General features: G+C 49.7%; 1 protein-coding gene across 1 annotated transcript; it reads left to right on the top strand.

Moving 5' to 3' along the window:
* Positions 1-13419: 13419 nt before the first annotated feature.
* LOC125944468 (uncharacterized) lies at positions 13420-19087 on the top strand. Its single transcript, XM_049664978.1, has 5 exons — positions 13420-13612; positions 14680-14882; positions 17056-17215; positions 17633-17730; positions 18737-19087. Exons 1-5 carry the CDS (start codon positions 13483-13485, stop codon positions 18791-18793), a joined length of 648 nt encoding a protein of 215 aa, XP_049520935.1. The 5' UTR covers positions 13420-13482; the 3' UTR covers positions 18794-19087.
* Positions 19088-20177: the final 1090 nt, after the last annotated feature.

Below are 20177 nucleotides of genomic sequence, written 5' to 3'. Positions count from 1 at the left end.
TTCTGCCACATCATACCGTCTAACATTGGGTGGCATACGCACTTACGCCTGACGTAGCTTTCTGGGTGACATCAGCTCCCCGTGACCTTGAACCAACACTGCCCCTGGCTTTAAAGGAGCTGCCTCTTCTACCTGGCCAGCATCTTGGCAGCAGTGGTGGCGCAGCCGACATATTTGCTTACTTTGATCGTCCAACACACAGGTTTTGCTTGCTTCGACGCGCAACGACGTCGACTGTCACTTAGCGGCTCCCCTGCTGCATCCGCGGGGGACCGTTCCCGTTCTGCCACATCATACCGTCTAACAATTAGTGGCATACGCACTTACGCCTGACGTAGCTTTGTGTGTCACATCAGCTCCGCGTGACCTTGAACCAACACTGCCCCTGGCTTTAAAGGAGCTGCCTCTTCTACCTGGCCAGCATCTTGGCAGCAGTGGTGGCGCAGCCGACATATTTGCTTACTTTGATCGTCCAACACACAGGTTTTGCCTGCTTCGACGCGCAACGACGTCGACTGTCACTTAGCGGCTCCCCTGCTGCATCTGCGGGGGACCGTTCCCGTTCTGCCACATCATACCGTCTAACATTGGGTGGCATACGCAGTTACATCTGACGCAGCTTTGTGAGTGACATCTGCTCCCGGTGACCTTGGACTAGCACTGCCTCTGGCTTTAAAGGAGCTGCATCTACTACCTGGCCAGCATCTTGGCAGCAGTGGTGGCGCAGCCGACATATTTGCTTATTCTGATCGTCCAACACACAGGTTTTGCCTGCTTCGACGCGCAACGACGTCGACTGTCACTTAGCGGCTCCCCTGCTGCATCTGCGGGGGACCGTTCCCGTTCTGCCACATCATACCGTCTAACATTGGGTGGCATACGCACTTACGCCTGACGTAGCTTTGTGTGTCACATCAGCTCCGCGTGACCTTGAACCAACACTGCCCCTGGCTTTAAAGGAGCTGCCTCTTCTACCTGGCCAGCATCTTGGCAGCAGTGGTGGCGCAGCCGACATATTTTCTTACATTGATCGTCCAACACACAGGTTTTGCCTGCTTCGACGCGCAACGACGTCGACTGTCACTTAGCGGCTCCCCTGCTGCATCCGCGGGGGACCGTTCCCGTTCTGCCACATCATACCGTCTAACAATTAGTGGCATACGCACTTACGCCTGACGTAGCTTTGTGTGTAGGTCTTGAAGAGACCAGCGTGTGCACACTGAGGGTCGGCGTGGAAAGCGGCGCATACATCAGTGCGGAGCTGCCGGGGTATGACAAGCAGCCATTTGCGGCCGTCGGAACTGTAGTTACGGCGATAGACGATTCCGTCGCGGATGGCGAAGTGCGAAGCTTGTCGGTGGAGCGCTCGGGATGGTGGGCGTGCAGGTGAATCGGAGATGTAATCTATCAAAGATGAAATCCAGGCGTCCTTGCGCTGCTCCAAAGCCATGTCGACAGAAGTGAATGGGGGAACTGGGTCATCTAGAACGGAGACACTGACAATTTCGGTGTGGACAGGCGAGCGCGAAAGAGCATCGGCATCGGCGTGCTTCTTGCCGGAGCGGTAGACAACACGGATGTCGTACTCTTGGAGCCTCAGTGCCCACCGGGCAAGGCGGCCGCAGGGATCCTTGAGGGACGACAACCAGCAAAGTGCGTGGTGATCGGTAACGACATCGAAGGACCGGCCGTACAGGTATGGGCGAAACTTTGTAATGGCCCAGATGATCGCTAGGCATTCTTTTTCAGTGACTGAATAATTCGCCTCAGCTTTGGTGAGAGTGCGGATCGCGTAAGCAACAACATATTCCTGGTAGCCGGGCTTTCGCTGGGCGAGCACAGCGCCAAGACCAACGCCGCTAGCATCCGTATGGATTTCCGTGGGAGCAGTGTGATCGAAATGGCGCAGTATCGGTGGTGTTGTAAGCAGGCGCCGTAGCGTCGCGAAGGCCTCGTCGCAAGGCGGTGACCATGCGGAAAGATTGGGGTCTCCCCGAAGAAGCTCTGTCAGCGGTGCCATAATCGAAGCGAAATTTCGAATGAAGCGGCGGAAGTACGAGCAGAGGCCAATGAAACTACGCAAGTCTTTTAGAGTCGTCGGCCTTGGGAATTCTTTAACAGCACGGAGCTTTGTGGCATCGGGGAGAACGCCATCCTTCGATACGACATGTCCGAGAATTGTCAGCTTTCGTGCCCCAAAGTGACATTTTTTCAGGTTGAGTTGGAGGCCAGCGTCACTGAGACAGCGTAAAACCTGCTCCAAGCGATGAAGGTGAGTAGGAAAATCTGGTGCAAACACTACTACATCATCCAAATAACACAAGCACGTGTTCCATTTGAGGCCTCGAAGAATAGTATCCATCATCCGCTCAGAAGTGGCGGGCGCGTTGCAAAGGCCGAATGGCATCACACGAAATTCGTATAAGCCATCTGGTGTGATGAAAGCAGTTTTAGGCTTATCGTCTGCAGCCATAGGCACTTGCCAATAACCAGAGCGTAGATCGAGGGAGGAAAAGAACTCTGCGCCTTGTAAGCAGTCTAAGGCGTCATCGATCCGCGGCAATGGATAAACATCCTTTCGAGTTATTTTGTTTAGGCGACGGTAATCCACGCAAAAGCGGATCGAGCCATCCTTCTTTTTAACCAAAACAACTGGCGATGCCCATGGACTGTCGGACGGTTCAATGACACCACGCTGCAGCATTTCACCTACTTGCTCATCAATGACGCGTCGTTCTGTCGACGATACGCGGTATGGTCGCTGCCGTAGCGGTGAGTGAGCACCAGTGTCAATCCGGTGACATACAGTCGTCGTTCGACCCAAAGAAGTGCTATGGCTGTCAAAAGCAGGGCGAAATTTCTCGAGGAGACGGAGAAGGTCATGGCGTTGCTTGGAGTTTAAGGCGCTGTCGATGACGTGGCTGAAAACGTCTTCAGGCGATGTGGCAGGTGCGGGACAACCGGAGAGGGTGTTGACCTCGGACGATCTAAAAAGTTCCAACGTGGTAATGGTGTCGTAAGGCTCCACAGTGCCGAGAGATTCACCGCGAAGCAACGTAATCGGGAATGAGAAGTGGTTGTATACAGGAAGGTGAGTCGCGCCTGCTTGAAGGCCAAGCAGCGCGGTTGGCAGTGGTGAGATGTGGCGACGAACGAAAGCAGTGGAAGGTGTGAAGAGTACGGTAGAGTCGCAGGCAACGGAACAGGACACAGGTGCCAGAACGGATGCGTGTGGAGGTATCTGGAGGTCGTCAGTGAGGGACAACTTGGTGCGGGAAAGCGAAACGTCGTCAGATATGGCATTTCCAAGCGAAGAGAAGGCGACTTCTGCACGGGAGCAATCAATAACAGCTTGGTGACGGGAGAGAAAATCCCAACCTAAAATAATATCGTGGGAACAGTGGGGAAGAACGACGAACTCGACGAAGTAGAGCACTCCTTGAATTTCAAGTCTGGCGGTGCACGCAGCCACTGGCTGGACGTGCTGTGCTGTGGCCGTGCGGAGTAATGGACCGAAGAAAGGCGTCGTGACTTTTCGTATTGAGCGGCATAGTTTTTCGGCAATCACAGATATGGCGGCACCTGTGTCAATGAGGGCAAGCACAGAGACACCTTCAACAGCGACATCAATAACGTTGGGCGGCGAAAGAAGAGGGCTTGAGCGTTGCGACGATGACGCAGTTCTTGCCTCGGGAACTGCGCCACTTAGTTTTCCGTGTCAGCGGTAGAGGGACGTCGACGCATCGGGGAGAGCGAGCGACGACGAGGAGAAGGAGAACGGCGGTCAGAAGCTGGGCGATGGCTTGGGCGGGGAAGGGGTAAATCGCGGTCTGGAGTGTAAGACAATGGATGGTCGTACGCTGCTGTGCGTGGGTCGTCACGTGGATGAAGTGGACGGCGGCGGCACATGCGTGCAACGTGTCCGGCAATACCACACGAATAGCAGATGGGCCGATTGTCCGCTGTGCGCCAAGGATTTACTCGATGCACCGGAGGTCGTGAGGGCGTGGAGGTAAAAACAGGGCTAGGCATCGGAGGCGGAGCCCGGAGCGTCGGTGGGCGTGGTCGTGCGACGGCGTCGGCCTAAGTCAACGGGGTGGTGAGTTGAGGCGCCCGCTCCAGAGGAAGAACTACGGACACTTGTTCTTCTATAACGTGTCGTAGGGTCGGACTAAGGGACGAACTTGACTCCGGTGGATTGTTGGAGATAAGGGAGAGCTGGCGAGCAACTTCTTCCCGGACGAATGCCTTGATCTGCGAGAGGAGGGTGGAATCTGGAAAAGGGGAGGTCAAGCCGGACAACGATTCCTGATGGGGATTAGGGCGGCGGGTGAGGAGGCGTTGACGGCGTAGCTCGTCATAGCTTTGGCATAGTTCAATGACTTGGGCAACAGTAGAGGGGCTCTTTGAAATGAGCATCTGAAACGCGTCCTCGTCGATGCCCTTCAGTATTTGTTTGATTTTATTGCCCTCAGGCATGGATGCATCGACGCGTTTGCAGAGATCGATGACATCTTCAATGTAGCTGGTAAAGGTCTCACCAGGCTGCTGAGCGCGCGACTGCAGACGCTGTTCGGCACGAAGCTTTTGAACAGCAGGACGGCCGAAGACCTCGCTGAACTTCGTCTTGAACACGGTCCAGCTTGATACTTCGCTTTCGTGGTTTCGAAACCACAAGTGGGCAATTCCGGTGAGGTAAAATGGGACGGTGGTCAATTTCGTGATGTCATCCCATTTGTTGTTGCGACTCACGCGTTCGTATGATGACAGCCAGTCATCAATGTCGTGGTCATCACTGCCGCTAAAGAAGGGAGGGTCCCGCTGACGGAGTGTGCCGGGGCATACGGAGGACTGGGGAGCAGCTGGTGGTAAGCTCGTGGCGCTTGCGGAGGTCATGGTAGCAGGGAGAATCCGGCTGCGCAATTCCAGTATGACAGAAGACCCAGCAAACCTCCACCAAATATGACAAAGAAGTCTGGCACAGCTGTGGACGACACGAAGGACGCCGACAGGAAGACACAACTGCGTAGGCTTAGCCAGGCGCACCAGGAACAGCGTCGAGCCCGAGCCCCACTTCAGTAGCGCTGGCAATCCGGCTGCGGAGCTCTGCACGGCGTACATCTTCTTCCTTACACTTACTTTGATTGTCCAACACACAGCTTTTGCCTGCTTCGACGCGCAACGACGTCGACTGTCACTTAGCGGCTCCCCTGCTGCATCTGCGGGGGACCGTTCCCGTTCTGCCACATCATACCGTCTAACATTGGGTGGCATACGCACTTACGCCTGACGTAGCTTTGTGTGTCACATCAGCTCCGCGTGACCTTGAACTAGCACTGCGCGTGGCTTTGAAGGAGCTGCATCTTCTACCTGGCCAGCATCTTGGCAGCAGTGGTGGCGCAGCCGACATATTTGCTTACTTTGATCGTCCAACACACAGGTTTTGCCTGCTTCGACGCGCAACGACGTCGACTGTCACTTAGCGGCTCCCCTGCTGCATCTGCGGGGGACCGTTCCCGTTCTGCCACATCATACCGTCTAACATTGGGTGGCATACGCACTTACGCCTGACGTAGCTTTGTGTGTCACATCAGCTCCGCGTGACCTTGAACCAACACTGCCCCTGGCTTTAAAGGAGCTGCATCTTCTACCTGGCCAGCATCTTGGCAGCAGTGGTGGCGCAGCCGACATATTTGCTTACTTTGATCGTCCAACACACAGGTTTTGCCTGCTTCGACGCGCAACGACGTCGACTGTCACTTAGCGGCTCCCCTGCTGCATCTGCGGGGGACCGTTCCCGTTCTGCCACATCATACCGTCTAACATTGGGTGGCATACGCACTTACGCCTGACGTAGCTTTCTGGGTGACATCAGCTCCCCGTGACCTTGGACTAGAATTACCACTGGCTTTAAAGGAGCTGCATCTTCTACCTGGCCAGCATCTTGGCAGCAGTGGTGGCGCAGCCGACATATTTGCTTACTTTGATCGTCCAACACACAGGTTTTGCCTGCTTCGACGCGCAACGACGTCGACTGTCACTTAGCGGCTCCCCTGCTGCATCTGCGGGGGACCGTTCCCGTTCTGCCACATCATACCGTCTAACATTGGGTGGCATACGCACTTACGCCTGACGTAGCTTTGTGTGTCACATCAGCTCCGCGTGACCTTGAACCAACACTGCCCCTGGCTTTAAAGGAGCTGCATCTTCTACCTGGCCAGCATCTTGGCAGCAGTGGTGGCGCAGCCGACATATTTGCTTACTTTGATCGTCCAACACACAGGTTTTGCCTGCTTCGACGCGCAACGACGTCGACTGTCACTTAGCGGCTCCCCTGCTGCATCTGCGGGGGACCGTTCCCGTTCTGCCACATCATACCGTCTAACATTGGGTGGCATACGCACTTACGCCTGACGTAGCTTTGTGTGTCACATCAGCTCCGCGTGACCTTGAACCAACACTGCCCCTGGCTTTAAAGGAGCTGCATCTTCTACCTGGCCAGCATCTTGGCAGCAGTGGTGGCGCAGCCGACATATTTGCTTACTTTGATCGTCCAACACACAGGTTTTGCCTGCTTCGACGCGCAACGACGTCGACTGTCACTTAGCGGCTCCCCTGCTGCATCTGCGGGGGACCGTTCCCGTTCTGCCACATCATACCGTCTAACATTGGGTGGCATACGCACTTACGCCTGACGTAGCTTTGTGGTGCACATCAGCTCCGCGTGACCTTGGACTAGACACTGCCCCTGGCTTTAAAGGAGCTGCATCTTCTACCTGGCCAGCATCTTGGCAGCAGTGGTGGCGCAGCCGACATATTTGCTTACTTTGATCGTCCAACACACAGGTTTTGCCTGCTTCGACGCGCAACGACGTCGACTGTCACTTAGCGGCTCCCCTGCTGCATCTGCGGGGGACCGTTCCCGTTCTGCCACATCATACCGTCTAACATTGGGTGGCATACGCACTTACGCCTGACGTAGCTTTGTGGGTGACATCAGCTCCCGTGACCTTGGACTAGCACTGCCCTGGCTTTAAAGGAGCTGCATCTTCTACCTGGCCAGCATCTTGGCAGCAGTGGTGGCGCAGCCGACATATTTGCTTACTTTGATCGTCCAACACACAGGTTTTGCCTGCTTCGACGCGCAACGACGTCGACTGTCACTTAGCGGCTCCCCTGCTGCATCTGCGGGGGACCGTTCCCGTTCTGCCACATCATACCGTCTAACATTGGGTGGCATACGCACTTACGCCTGACGTAGCTTTGTGTGTCACATCAGCTCCGCGTGACCTTGAACCAACACTGCCCCTGGCTTTAAAGGAGCTGCCTCTTCTACCTGGCCAGCATCTTGGCAGCAGTGGTGGCGCAGCCGACATATTTGCTTACTTTGATCGTCCAACACACAGGTTTTGCCTGCTTCGACGCGCAACGACGTCGACTGTCACTTAGCGGCTCCCCTGCTGCATCTGCAGGGGGCCGTTCCCGTTCTGCCACATCATACCGTCTAACATTGGGTGGCATACGCACTTACGCCTGACGTAGCTTTTTGGGTGACATCAGCTCCCGCGTGACCTTGGACTAGACACTGCCACTGGCTTTAAAGGAGCTGCATCTTCTACCTGGCCAGCATCTTGGCAGCAGTGGTGGCGCAGCCGACATATTTGCTTACTTTGATCGTCCAACACACAGGTTTTGCCTGCTTCGACGCGCAACGACGTCGACTGTCACTTAGCGGCTCCCCTGCTGCATCTGCGGGGGACCGTTCCCGTTCTGCCACATCATACCGTCTAACATTGGGTGGCATACGCACTTACGCCTGACGTAGCTTTGTGTGTCACATCAGCTCCGCGTGACCTTGAACTAGCACTGCGCGTGGCTTTGAAGGAGCTGCATCTTCTACCTGGCCAGCATCTTGGCAGCAGTGGTGGCGCAGCCGACATATTTGCTTACTTTGATCGTCCAACACACAGGTTTTGCCTGCTTCGACGCGCAACGACGTCGACTGTCACTTAGCGGCTCCCCTGCTGCATCTGCGGGGGACCGTTCCCGTTCTGCCACATCATACCGTCTAACATTGGGTGGCATACGCACTTACGCCTGACGTAGCTTTGTGTGTCACATCAGCTCCGCGTGACCTTGAACTAACACTGCCCTGGCTTTAAAGGAGCTGCATCTTCTACCTGGCCAGCATCTTGGCAGCAGTGGTGGCGCAGCCGACATATTTGCTTACTTTGATCGTCCAACACACAGGTTTTGCCTGCTTCGACGCGCAACGACGTCGACTGTCACTTAGCGGCTCCCCTGCTGCATCTGCGGGGGACCGTTCCCGTTCTGCCACATCATACCGTCTAACATTGGGTGGCATACGCACTTACGCCTGACGTAGCTTTCTGGGTGACATCAGCTCCCGTGACCTTGACTAGCACTGCCCCTGGCTTTAAAGGAGCTGCATCTTCTACCTGGCCAGCATCTTGGCAGCAGTGGTGGCGCAGCCGACATATTTGCTTACTTTGATCGTCCAACACACAGGTTTTGCCTGCTTCGACGCGCAACGACGTCGACTGTCACTTAGCGGCTCCCCTGCTGCATCTGCGGGGGACCGTTCCCGTTCTGCCACATCATACCGTCTAACATTGGGTGGCATACGCACTTACGCCTGACGTAGCTTTGTGTGTCACATCAGCTCCGCGTGACCTTGAACCAACACTGCCCCTGGCTTTAAAGGAGCTGCATCTTCTACCTGGCCAGCATCTTGGCAGCAGTGGTGGCGCAGCCGACATATTTGCTTACTTTGATCGTCCAACACACAGGTTTTGCCTGCTTCGACGCGCAACGACGTCGACTGTCACTTAGCGGCTCCCCTGCTGCATCTGCGGGGGACCGTTCCCGTTCTGCCACATCATACCGTCTAACATTGGGTGGCATACGCACTTACGCCTGACGTAGCTTTGTGGTGACATCAGCTCCCGTGACCTTGGACTAGCACTGCCCCTGGCTTTAAAGGAGCTGCATCTTCTACCTGGCCAGCATCTTGGCAGCAGTGGTGGCGCAGCCGACATATTTGCTTACTTTGATCGTCCAACACACAGGTTTTGCCTGCTTCGACGCGCAACGACGTCGACTGTCACTTAGCGGCTCCCCTGCTGCATCTGCGGGGGACCGTTCCCGTTCTGCCACATCATACCGTCTAACATTGGGTGGCATACGCACTTACGCCTGACGTAGCTTTGTGTGTCACATCAGCTCCGCGTGACCTTGAACCAACACTGCCCCTGGCTTTAAAGGAGCTGCATCTTCTACCTGGCCAGCATCTTGGCAGCAGTGGTGGCGCAGCCGACATATTTGCTTACTTTGATCGTCCAACACACAGGTTTTGCCTGCTTCGACGCGCAACGACGTCGACTGTCACTTAGCGGCTCCCCTGCTGCATCTGCGGGGGACCGTTCCCGTTCTGCCACATCATACCGTCTAACATTGGGTGGCATACGCACTTACGCCTGACGTAGCTTTCTGGGTGACATCAGCTCCCGTGACCTTGGACTAGCACTGCCCTGGCTTTAAAGGAGCTGCATCTTCTACCTGGCCAGCATCTTGGCAGCAGTGGTGGCGCAGCCGACATATTTGCTTACTTTGATCGTCCAACACACAGGTTTTGCCTGCTTCGACGCGCAACGACGTCGACTGTCACTTAGCGGCTCCCCTGCTGCATCTGCGGGGGACCGTTCCCGTTCTGCCACATCATACCGTCTAACATTGGGTGGCATACGCACTTACGCCTGACGTAGCTTTGTGTGTCACATCAGCTCCGCGTGACCTTGAACCAACACTGCCCCTGGCTTTAAAGGAGCTGCATCTTCTACCTGGCCAGCATCTTGGCAGCAGTGGTGGCGCAGCCGACATATTTGCTTACTTTGATCGTCCAACACACAGGTTTTGCCTGCTTCGACGCGCAACGACGTCGACTGTCACTTAGCGGCTCCCCTGCTGCATCTGCGGGGGACCGTTCCCGTTCTGCCACATCATACCGTCTAACATTGGGTGGCATACGCACTTACGCCTGACGTAGCTTTGTGTGTCACATCAGCTCCGCGTGACCTTGAACCAACACTGCCCCTGGCTTTAAAGGAGCTGCATCTTCTACCTGGCCAGCATCTTGGCAGCAGTGGTGGCGCAGCCGACATATTTGCTTACTTTGATCGTCCAACACACAGGTTTTGCCTGCTTCGACGCGCAACGACGTCGACTGTCACTTAGCGGCTCCCCTGCTGCATCTGCGGGGGACCGTTCCCGTTCTGCCACATCATACCGTCTAACATTGGGTGGCATACGCACTTACGCCTGACGTAGCTTTGTGTGTCACATCAGCTCCGCGTGACCTTGAACCAACACTGCCCCTGGCTTTAAAGGAGCTGCATCTTCTACCTGGCCAGCATCTTGGCAGCAGTGGTGGCGCAGCCGACATATTTGCTTACTTTGATCGTCCAACACACAGGTTTTGCCTGCTTCGACGCGCAACGACGTCGACTGTCACTTAGCGGCTCCCCTGCTGCATCTGCGGGGGACCGTTCCCGTTCTGCCACATCATACCGTCTAACATTGGGTGGCATACGCACTTACGCCTGACGTAGCTTTGTGTGTCACATCAGCTCCGCGTGACCTTGGACTAGCACTGCCTCTGGCTTTAAAGGAGCTGCATCTTCTACCTGGCCAGCATCTTGGCAGCAGTGGTGGCGCAGCCGACATATTTGCTTACTTTGATCGTCCAACACACAGGTTTTGCCTGCTTCGACGCGCAACGACGTCGACTGTCACTTAGCGGCTCCCCTGCTGCATCTGCGGGGGACCGTTCCCGTTCTGCCACATCATACCGTCTAACATTGGGTGGCATACGCACTTACGCCTGACGTAGCTTTGTGTGTCACATCAGCTCCGCGTGACCTTGAACCAACACTGCCCCTGGCTTTAAAGGAGCTGCATCTTCTACCTGGCCAGCATCTTGGCAGCAGTGGTGGCGCAGCCGACATATTTGCTTACTTTGATCGTCCAACACACAGGTTTTGCCTGCTTCGACGCGCAACGACGTCGACTGTCACTTAGCGGCTCCCCTGCTGCATCTGCGGGGGACCGTTCCCGTTCTGCCACATCATACCGTCTAACATTGGGTGGCATACGCACTTACGCCTGACGTAGCTTTGTGAGTGACATCTGCTCCCGGTGACCTTGGACTAGCACTGCCTCTGGCTTTAAAGGAGCTGCATCTTCTACCTGGCCAGCATCTTGGCAGCAGTGGTGGCGCAGCCGACATATTTGCTTACTTTGATCGTCCAACACACAGGTTTTGCCTGCTTCGACGCGCAACGACGTCGACTGTCACTTAGCGGCTCCCCTGCTGCATCTGCGGGGGACCGTTCCCGTTCTGCCACATCATACCGTCTAACATTGGGTGGCATACGGCACTTACGCCTGACGTAGCTTTGTGTGTCACATCAGCTCCGCGTGACCTTGAACCAACACTGCCCCTGGCTTTAAAGGAGCTGCCTCTTCTACCTGGCCAGCATCTTGGCAGCAGTGGTGGCGCAGCCGACATATTTGCTTACTTTGATCGTCCAACACACAGGTTTTGCCTGCTTCGACGCGCAACGACGTCGACTGTCACTTAGCGGCTCCCCTGCTGCATCCGCGGGGGACCGTTCCCGTTCTGCCACATCATACCGTCTAACAATTAGTGGCATACGCACTTACGCCTGACGTAGCTTTCTGGGTGACATCAGCTCCCGGTGACCTTGGACTAGCACTGCCTCTGGCTTTAAAGGAGCTGCATCTACTACCTGGCCAGCATCTTGGCAGCAGTGGTGGCGCAGCCGACATATTTGCTTATTCTGATCGTCCAACACACAGGTTTTGCCTGCTTCGACGCGCAACGACGTCGACTGTCACTTATCCCAGTAAACCACGAATGTCCATGGGACGTACTGGTAAGGTCGAAATGTCCAAGACGAAAAACAACATTCTATAAACATCTAATGGATGTCCCATTCGTGCTTCGTGCCATGTGGCTGTTCAAGGGATGTTCTTTGGCTTTCTATTCTGGATGTCTAACGTACATCTATGACATGTGAGCCATGGACGTCCTTTAGATGTATGCGACAGCAGCACACATATTACAGCAGAAATTCCACTGGAGTTGTCTAGTATGCGAAGCATACCCCAAAATCCTGGCAGTAGTGCAGAAAGGGTCCAAGCACAATGGCACATACCCCTGTGAACTAGCGAAGGTGTTTAAGCCTAGTCAAAATACGTGGCCAATACCTTGTGATAGCCAATCAATAGCTAATTGATAATCTATCAATAATCAATAAATTCTGGTAAATGCTGGGGATAACTTGGTAGTGCTTAGTCTAGCCAAAATACGTGGCCAATACCTTGTGCTAGCCATGCAATCAATAGCTAATCGATAATAGATCAAGAATTAATAAATTCCGGAAAATGCTGGTTCGGATGACTTATAGTGCTTAGTCTAACTCAAATACGTGGCCAATACCTTGCGATAGCCAATCAATAGCTAATCGATAATCGATCAATAATCAATAAGTCCCTCGAAATGCTGGGAATGACGTGGTAGTGCATAGCCTAGCCCAATTACGTGGCCAATACATTCCGATAGCTGATGGATAGCCAATCAATAGGTAATCGATAATCAATCAAAAATCAATAAATTTCGGCAAATGTTGGGGATGACCTGGTAGTTCTATGTGCCGATCAGCTGCGCTGTTTCGTTAGCCTAGCGCCACTAGTGCAAGCTATAGTATTTTTTTATTGTTCCTTAATGCTTATAAAGCTGCCAATCATCTACATTTACACTATTATAACGAATAAATGTATTCGGAAATTACGCATTTTAGTACAGATGCAAGGCATTACACTTTTTGCGTCACGGAGAGATTTTCCTGGGGTACTCGCTGAAGAATGCTTGCGCATTAATACGAGGTGCTATTATTGGAAACAAATTTAATCGATGTGAAAGTGTTTTATTCACTCGATCGTCAATTCAGCGCGGCGGACACTAGTTAAATAGGCGCCTTTCAGATAAATAAAAAATTCATTTAATTAACTTTTCCATAAGTGATCTTAACGCCCATCCTGCAATAGAGCCCCGTGATAAGCTCTTTCGAGTCATGTGGATGCCCCATGGAAGTCAAGAAAACGCGGTTTCGGCATCATATCTGCCTAGTTTCGGTTTCATCAACACATCGTCACTAGCAAAACAAAAAAAACAGCCTGCTCTTTAAAGTCATTTTATTAAAAAAGTGAAATATACATGTGCATGTACACCTTAAAAATAAAGTTGTGACTGTGTTAGAAAATTTACATCAACTTCGTGCTTGTACAAGTTGGGACGCCGCCATTGTCATCGCCAGCACCATTTACCGCTCGTAGCCGCTCGCCGCTCGTACGCGCGCATTTTATTACAGCTTTTCGTCTATGGTGCTGCTTTGTTCCGAGCCGCCCGGGTCGCCGTTTTCAGAGCATTGTTTATTTTCTTTAATAGTTTATTGTGAGCCCGAAATACACAAGCTTCAAGAGCCTTCATCCTGTTCTGCGCAACATGAAGGTAAATTGAGTTGACGCTTCTTAGACTTGTTGAGGTTCGCCATCATGATTCCGTAACCATAGAGTTCGTAACGGCATTAATGGTGCAGCAACTTTGGAAAGCTCAGCGCTAGAATTTGTGATTTCATTTTCATGATGGTAGCCTTCATTAGCATTGTTTAATTTTGCGTTTGGTTATTGTTTTCTACAGCATGCCGAAGCTCAGCTGGACAAAGCGCCATGTTCGCAACAGAGCTCGTCTCGAAGTCGCGGCAATTTTGGAAAGAATTTCAAGCTTGAATCTTGCAGTGACGGAGCATTCAGCTGAAATTTCAGTTGGGACTGTTGCAATGAAGAATGCATTCAAGAAATAACTGTTCACAGCTCTAATTCACCAACTGGCTGTAAAAGCCGTTCATCTTCTCAGCAAAGTGCTCGTGAACTGTCCCCTGTTCGCAGCTCGAATTTCCCCTTTAGCAGCGAAAGCGTTTCTCCTTCCCAGCAAAATGCACATTGTGTCTTGGAGTGCGTTTCTGAAATTCAGAGCCCCGTTGATAGCAGTGATGTTGAGCACGAGCTAAGGGTCAGAATTTGGTCCGAAAGTGATCCAATGACTGACGGTCCGCAGCCAGGCACTCCCGAAAATTCGGTTTGGCATGCTGAGAAGGGAAGCTCTAATGCGAGTGACAATTTTCCCTCGGAGTTGGCAAGATGGGCTGTTGTCAACAATATTACTCATCAATGTCTCTCAGCTCTACTGGTTCTTTTGAAAACTCATATCTGTTTTTCCACACTTCCAAAGGACGCTAGAACCAAAGGACATGGTATAGAGGTTATTGGAGGTGAGATTAATTTATGGCAAAAACGTAAATTGTATTGGACTGTAAGTTTCTGCAATGTTATCTATACCAAAGTTGCATGTTAATAGCACACGAATGCCTTAATAATCTAAATACATTCTTGATAAAAGTGCTTCCAGAGTTTTGGTTTTTGCATTATTTGCAACACTGCATTGCAGAATTCTGTTGTGGTACTTGAATTACAATTGCCAGCACATGACATTTGCACCTTTCATACATTTATGAGCAGAATTTCAGCGTGAGGTGCTGACACGGCTCTCTGTACTCAGGATTGTTCAGCAGCAGCAAGGCGAGTTGCTAACAGCGTTGACAACCCGGTGCACTGTGAAACAGTCTGACAACGCTCCTCAAGTTGTAGTAGGCCAGTTTGACAGCTATGACGAACTGAAGAAATTCGACCAAACGCTAACTGGACCAGTCAAGGAGGCTGTGGTAAGATCTTGCTCTGCTTCCAAAGGCTACCTTGTCTGACCTTCCATGTCTTGTGAACATGAAAAGTAAATTTATTACGAGTGTTGTCCAAAACGAAAGTTCCGAATACATTTTAAGGCAGGCATGATCATCAATTAAAAATTCTCGGAGAAACCAATTTATGATGAGTGTCGACTTTACTGTGACTAGCACTGAAGAAATGTATCAACACTATGCCACTGCCGGGTTCCTCTTTAACGCTTCCCTCTGGACATGCAGCACCACATAGTGCTGCCGTAATGTCTCTGTGTGGCACGTGTGTGAACATATATTTTAACAAGATTGTGGAGAAATACGACGGGGGTTTCATTTTGCCCAGCACCAGACAAATTTTAATTTTTTTCCATTGAGGAGTGGCAAGTACCCAGTGGCACATCCAGTGACCCAAGTTGGCACCAAAAAGTTTAATTGAAGACCGGCACATAACCCAGTTAATATAACTAGTGACCCAAGTTGGTGTCAAATAGCTTATTTGAAGGGTGCCATTTACCAAGCAACGCATACCTAATAACGCTTCCTTGCGGGCTAGTTGGTGACCCGTTCTTCAAACTGTTACTGCTGTTAAACAGATCACGTGTTGAACTGTTTTTTTTCCTGCGTGTATATGCGCTGTATGAAGGACTCATACCTGGTGACTCAGGTTGGCGCAAAACAGGTTTATTATGGAAGACATAAACCATCGCGCATCCCAGTGACCCAAGTTGGTGTCAAAGAGGTTTATTCAAAAGCGGCACATACCCAATTCACATATGCAGTGACCAAATTTGACATAAGAGGTTCGTTCACACGTGGCACGTACTTTCATATACCCAGTGACATAAGTTAGGATGAAGGATGTTCATTGAAGGGCAGCACGTAAACAGTGACATATCCCAGTGACACAAGTTAGTGTGAACCGAGTTAACTGATCAGCGTCGCCTACAAAATGTCACAAATCTCTGACACAAGTTGGTCCGGGGATGGGACAGCAGCTCGATGCTCGCCATTAGACCATGAACTACCCAGTGACCCAAATTGGCGGGCAAATATGTAGCCCTCAGAAACACCGTGAAGTGTGCTAATAATCCTAATCGCATTAAAATGTTTATGTAGCCAGATACAGTGATGCATAGGCCATTTTATCAGACATGAACCATAGTTTTGCAGGAATTTGTCGTAGTGCAGCACCTGCTAGGCTACTCTATGCTGAAGTCGTGCTATTCTGCTGCCAGAGACTGCACCTAAGATATCACCCCAGTCTTAGCTGCTTGAAAGCGTAGTTGATATCTGGAAACAGGAAAACTTGGAAATTGAGAATAACCTTTTTCTTAAATTCATCGGAGCCTTTTGTCACTATTGCTGTAATGAGCCAGCCAGCATTGTCATGCGTATTGCATTGGCCTACTGTGATATTTCTACACCGTGGTCTATAAAATCCAGACACTTTATGTGCCTGCTGTTGTATCTCTGCTGACGTCACCTTTTTGCCATGCAAAAACCTCATTATGTAAGCAACTGTCAGGAAAGCCATTTTACATTTTTATGCAATGTAAACTTGGAACAGGACATGCAGCACTGTACTCAACGTGGGCCACCCTTACAGGACTCAAAAACTGAAATGTTTTCTTGCAGGGCAACTTTCTATTGGCCATGTTGAAGTTCAGATACATGCATGACATTGTTTGTCATTGGCAGCAGATTAACTTAACACTTGGATATAAAACATACTGTTTAGCTGAAGCACATTTCTAAAAGAACATAGCTCACATCTGAAATAGCCCTTGCATGACTCAATAAGACGACATAAACATTTTCTTTTTCTGAAGTTTCTGGTGAAATTTGTGCTTGTTTTCTTAAATGGCTCAGGAGTAACACTAAAAATTTCAATTTCGATCTTTACCTTTTCGTCCAGTTTTAGATACCAGATAAAAGGCAAGTTTTGGTAATAGTGCAGTAATCTTGGGCTACTTTTTCTTTGCTCTTGATTAATTCAGCTTACCTGACTACATCTGAATATTCCAGATATTGCTTCCTTGAACTTTTGAACAGATTAACTCAATATCTCATGTTTGTTTGGGTCTAACTTATAAAGATACACTTGATCATGCATCAACATTTTCATGCACTTGATTTTTAGTAACTTTGAATTCTGCAGGTTCAACAGCTTGCAAACATTGGGGGTCCAAGCCCAGAGTCTTGCACACGCAGGGTTTTGAGAAGTGTGTTGTCAGACAAACTTGCATCAACATTCTCATGGCACGGACGAAAGGGGAAGAATGCCTTTGACTGTCTGCTTCTCTCAAAGTGCATTGTTGGTATGTATATATATGACCTTACATAACATAGTATTCGCTTGTCTTTTCATGTTATTTCCTTTTAGAATATATTTTATGGTCATTGCTGACGTCACTCACTCTCGACATTACTTTAATACTTGTATATTTTACGTACCTTACATGGAATAATTTAGGCCTCTATACAGCCCGCAACATCGTCATCCACTGTATCATCAACTTCCCTACACCATTTTTTGGCGCTCTTTGACCATCTCTGGCCCTTGCGCCATAACACCCCATATCATCATCATTTGCTTGTCATGCAGGCATTTTAACAAAGGATGTGGCAAATTTGAATTTTTGGCATTTTAAATATTGCTAGTCTTTTGAAGCTTGTCAATGCACAACAGGCAAGCTTGTGTTACTTTGTGTTTTGTCCATGCTTTTTAATTGCAGATGCTGTAAAGGTCACCCATAAATGTGACAATTTTGTAGTGGAAAGTGCAACCAAAGACTGGCTTCGTCATGCCCCGGCAAGATGTGCATCAGAAAAGGTAATTAAGAGCATTCTCGTTAGTAATTTTTACAGAAAGCTATGTTATTTATTTTACCAGTGTGAACAATATTGCAGAAATTTGACGTCTGTTGTTATTGATAAGATTTACGGAGTCCTTGCAGCAGTTCACGCCGGGACCACAAGCACACAAATGTTTGACAGCGCACTTGGTGTTGTAGCTTAATGGAGCGCTAAAAAGAAATAATTTGAGGTGTGCTAGTAAGCTACCTATATATAGCACAAAAAAAAACACTCATGGCATGGGAAAATGCTTGATAAACTAGAAAAGGCGCAACAACGTGACAAGAGGCAATGCTGCCTTAAACTTCCAGCACCAGCTCACCATGGTCTTATGGATGTTTACAGCATTTGCTTTTGGCCTAACAAAATTTTGTGGGTAAAGGTGGACAAATTTCTAGTCGAAAAAAGAGGAAGACTGAACTTCACAAGTTTAAAGAAATTTTACTGGGCTACAATGGCACAAATACGATTTCAACGTAATGTAGCACAGCTAACAGTTTCAGCGCAAAATTTAAAAAAGCGGAGCTTTCACATTTTGTCCTCATTTCTAATAATCAACTTCTTACCGTAAAACTAACAGAGTTATTAGAGTTATTTGTCAATTCAGCTGACTGGGTGTTTTTTAGGGTCCCTTTATGTTCAAGCATAAAAAAGTTATTGTGATGAGCTTCTCATAGCAGCTTTTTCATTTGCAAATAGAAAACACGTCTGTACAAGAACCCTAGGTGGCTAAAAGTAATCTGGAGCCCACTGTGGCAACCCTCATAATTGTATATGTTGCTGTGTGACATTAAACTTCATCATTCTGTCGATGCCATGGGAAGTTTTATCCATGTCCTGTATCTCAGAAACACAAAAGCCACATGCATTTTTATTTTTTATGGGAATCACTTCGATGATCCTGTTAATAAATGCCTAATGTTCTTATGTTTGCAACTGTAAGAACTCCAGCGATGCCGTTTTTTTTTCTTTTCTACTTGCAGTCAGCCAGCCATCCTTCCAGCCTGCCAGCTAGTGATCCAACCAGTGACTATACGTGATTTAGCCAGTGACTAGACATGTGATTCAGCCAGTGACTAGACCCATGTCCCAGCCAGCGACTAGACCCGTGTCCCAGCCAGCGACTAGACCCGTGTCCCAGCCAGCAACTAGTCCCGTGTCCCAGCCAGCGACTAGACCCGTGTCCCAGCCAGCGACTAGACCCGTGTCCCAGCCAGTGACTAGACCTGTGACCCAGCCAGTGACTAGACCTGTGACCCAGCTAGTGACATGACCCGTGACCCAGCCAGCGACATGACCCGTGACCCAGCCAGCGACCAGACCAGTGATCCAGCCAGCGACTACTAGACCAGTGATCCATCCAGCCAACCCCTGCCAGCGCATGAACATAAGTTGGGCGTGAGCTTCTTTGGCAGGTTGCTTTGGGAGAGGGTTTGTTTTTACTTTACTGAAGGCTTTACTTCTTTTAACTTGCTTCGCATTAGCTGGCACATTTTGCATGCACTGCTGAAGTAGTCACTATTTTACTGCACCTTAAGCACTTTTTTCACTTCAGCTGCGCAAAAATTATGGTGCCCTGAATGCAAGAAGAGCATACGTTTTATTTAGTGAATGTTACTTGCAGTTGACTTTTTTAAGCTGGTACAGTGCCACTCTTTTTCTTGCTCTTCTGCTTTGGAATACCTATCTTAGCAGCAGGTGTTGCACTGCTGTGGTTTTTGTAGTGTCTGAGCGTATTTGAAAACATCTGACAATGCTTTCCATGATGTGACCATTATATTGATAAAATTTACAATAATGTATGCGCGAAAGCTACCTTTGTAGGAGCTGGGATGGGAGATGTTTTAAAGGTCTCGTTATGGAGGTTTTTGTGATGGCATCTATTAAAAAAATATATGTAGCTAGTCAGCTCGCGATGTGAATAATTTTCAGGTTTTTAATCAACACAGAATTAATGTTCCGCTATCTGAAAGTACTGTCAGCTGGTGGACTTTTTAATTAGTGTTCTAGAATGTTCCATGTTTATTCTAATCTAATTGCCTAGCAACCAAGCTTGTGTATTTGGTCTTTTTTGTCACATTGCATTGTTGCTTTAGAATAAGTTCTTCCTTTGACTTGTTTAGTCACTTTTATCATACTTGTGATATCGTGCAATATCTTTAGTTTTAGCCTAGTCATAAAAAGTGCCCGTTAAGGTGAAGTCATGGTCAACATGCTTAACTCCGGAAATTTTCATTTTTATTCTAGTCTACTTTGCATTCGTCTGCATACGTGTTCTTTTTTGTGATATTGCATGGCTGCTGTATCACACTTTATCCTCTCGCCATTTAGCCATTCCTAAAGTACTGTCTTTTGTGGTTATCCTTGTAGAAACATTTTGTAGTGTTTCATTGCATTCATTTTCTGCAACAAAATGTTAAACAT

The sequence above is a fragment of the Dermacentor silvarum genome, chromosome 3 (assembly GCF_013339745.2).
Source record: "Dermacentor silvarum isolate Dsil-2018 chromosome 3, BIME_Dsil_1.4, whole genome shotgun sequence".
Lineage (NCBI taxonomy): Eukaryota > Metazoa > Arthropoda > Arachnida > Ixodida > Ixodidae > Dermacentor > Dermacentor silvarum.
Note: the sequence above shows the minus strand (reverse complement) of the source record. Positions and strands in the feature narration are given on the sequence as shown.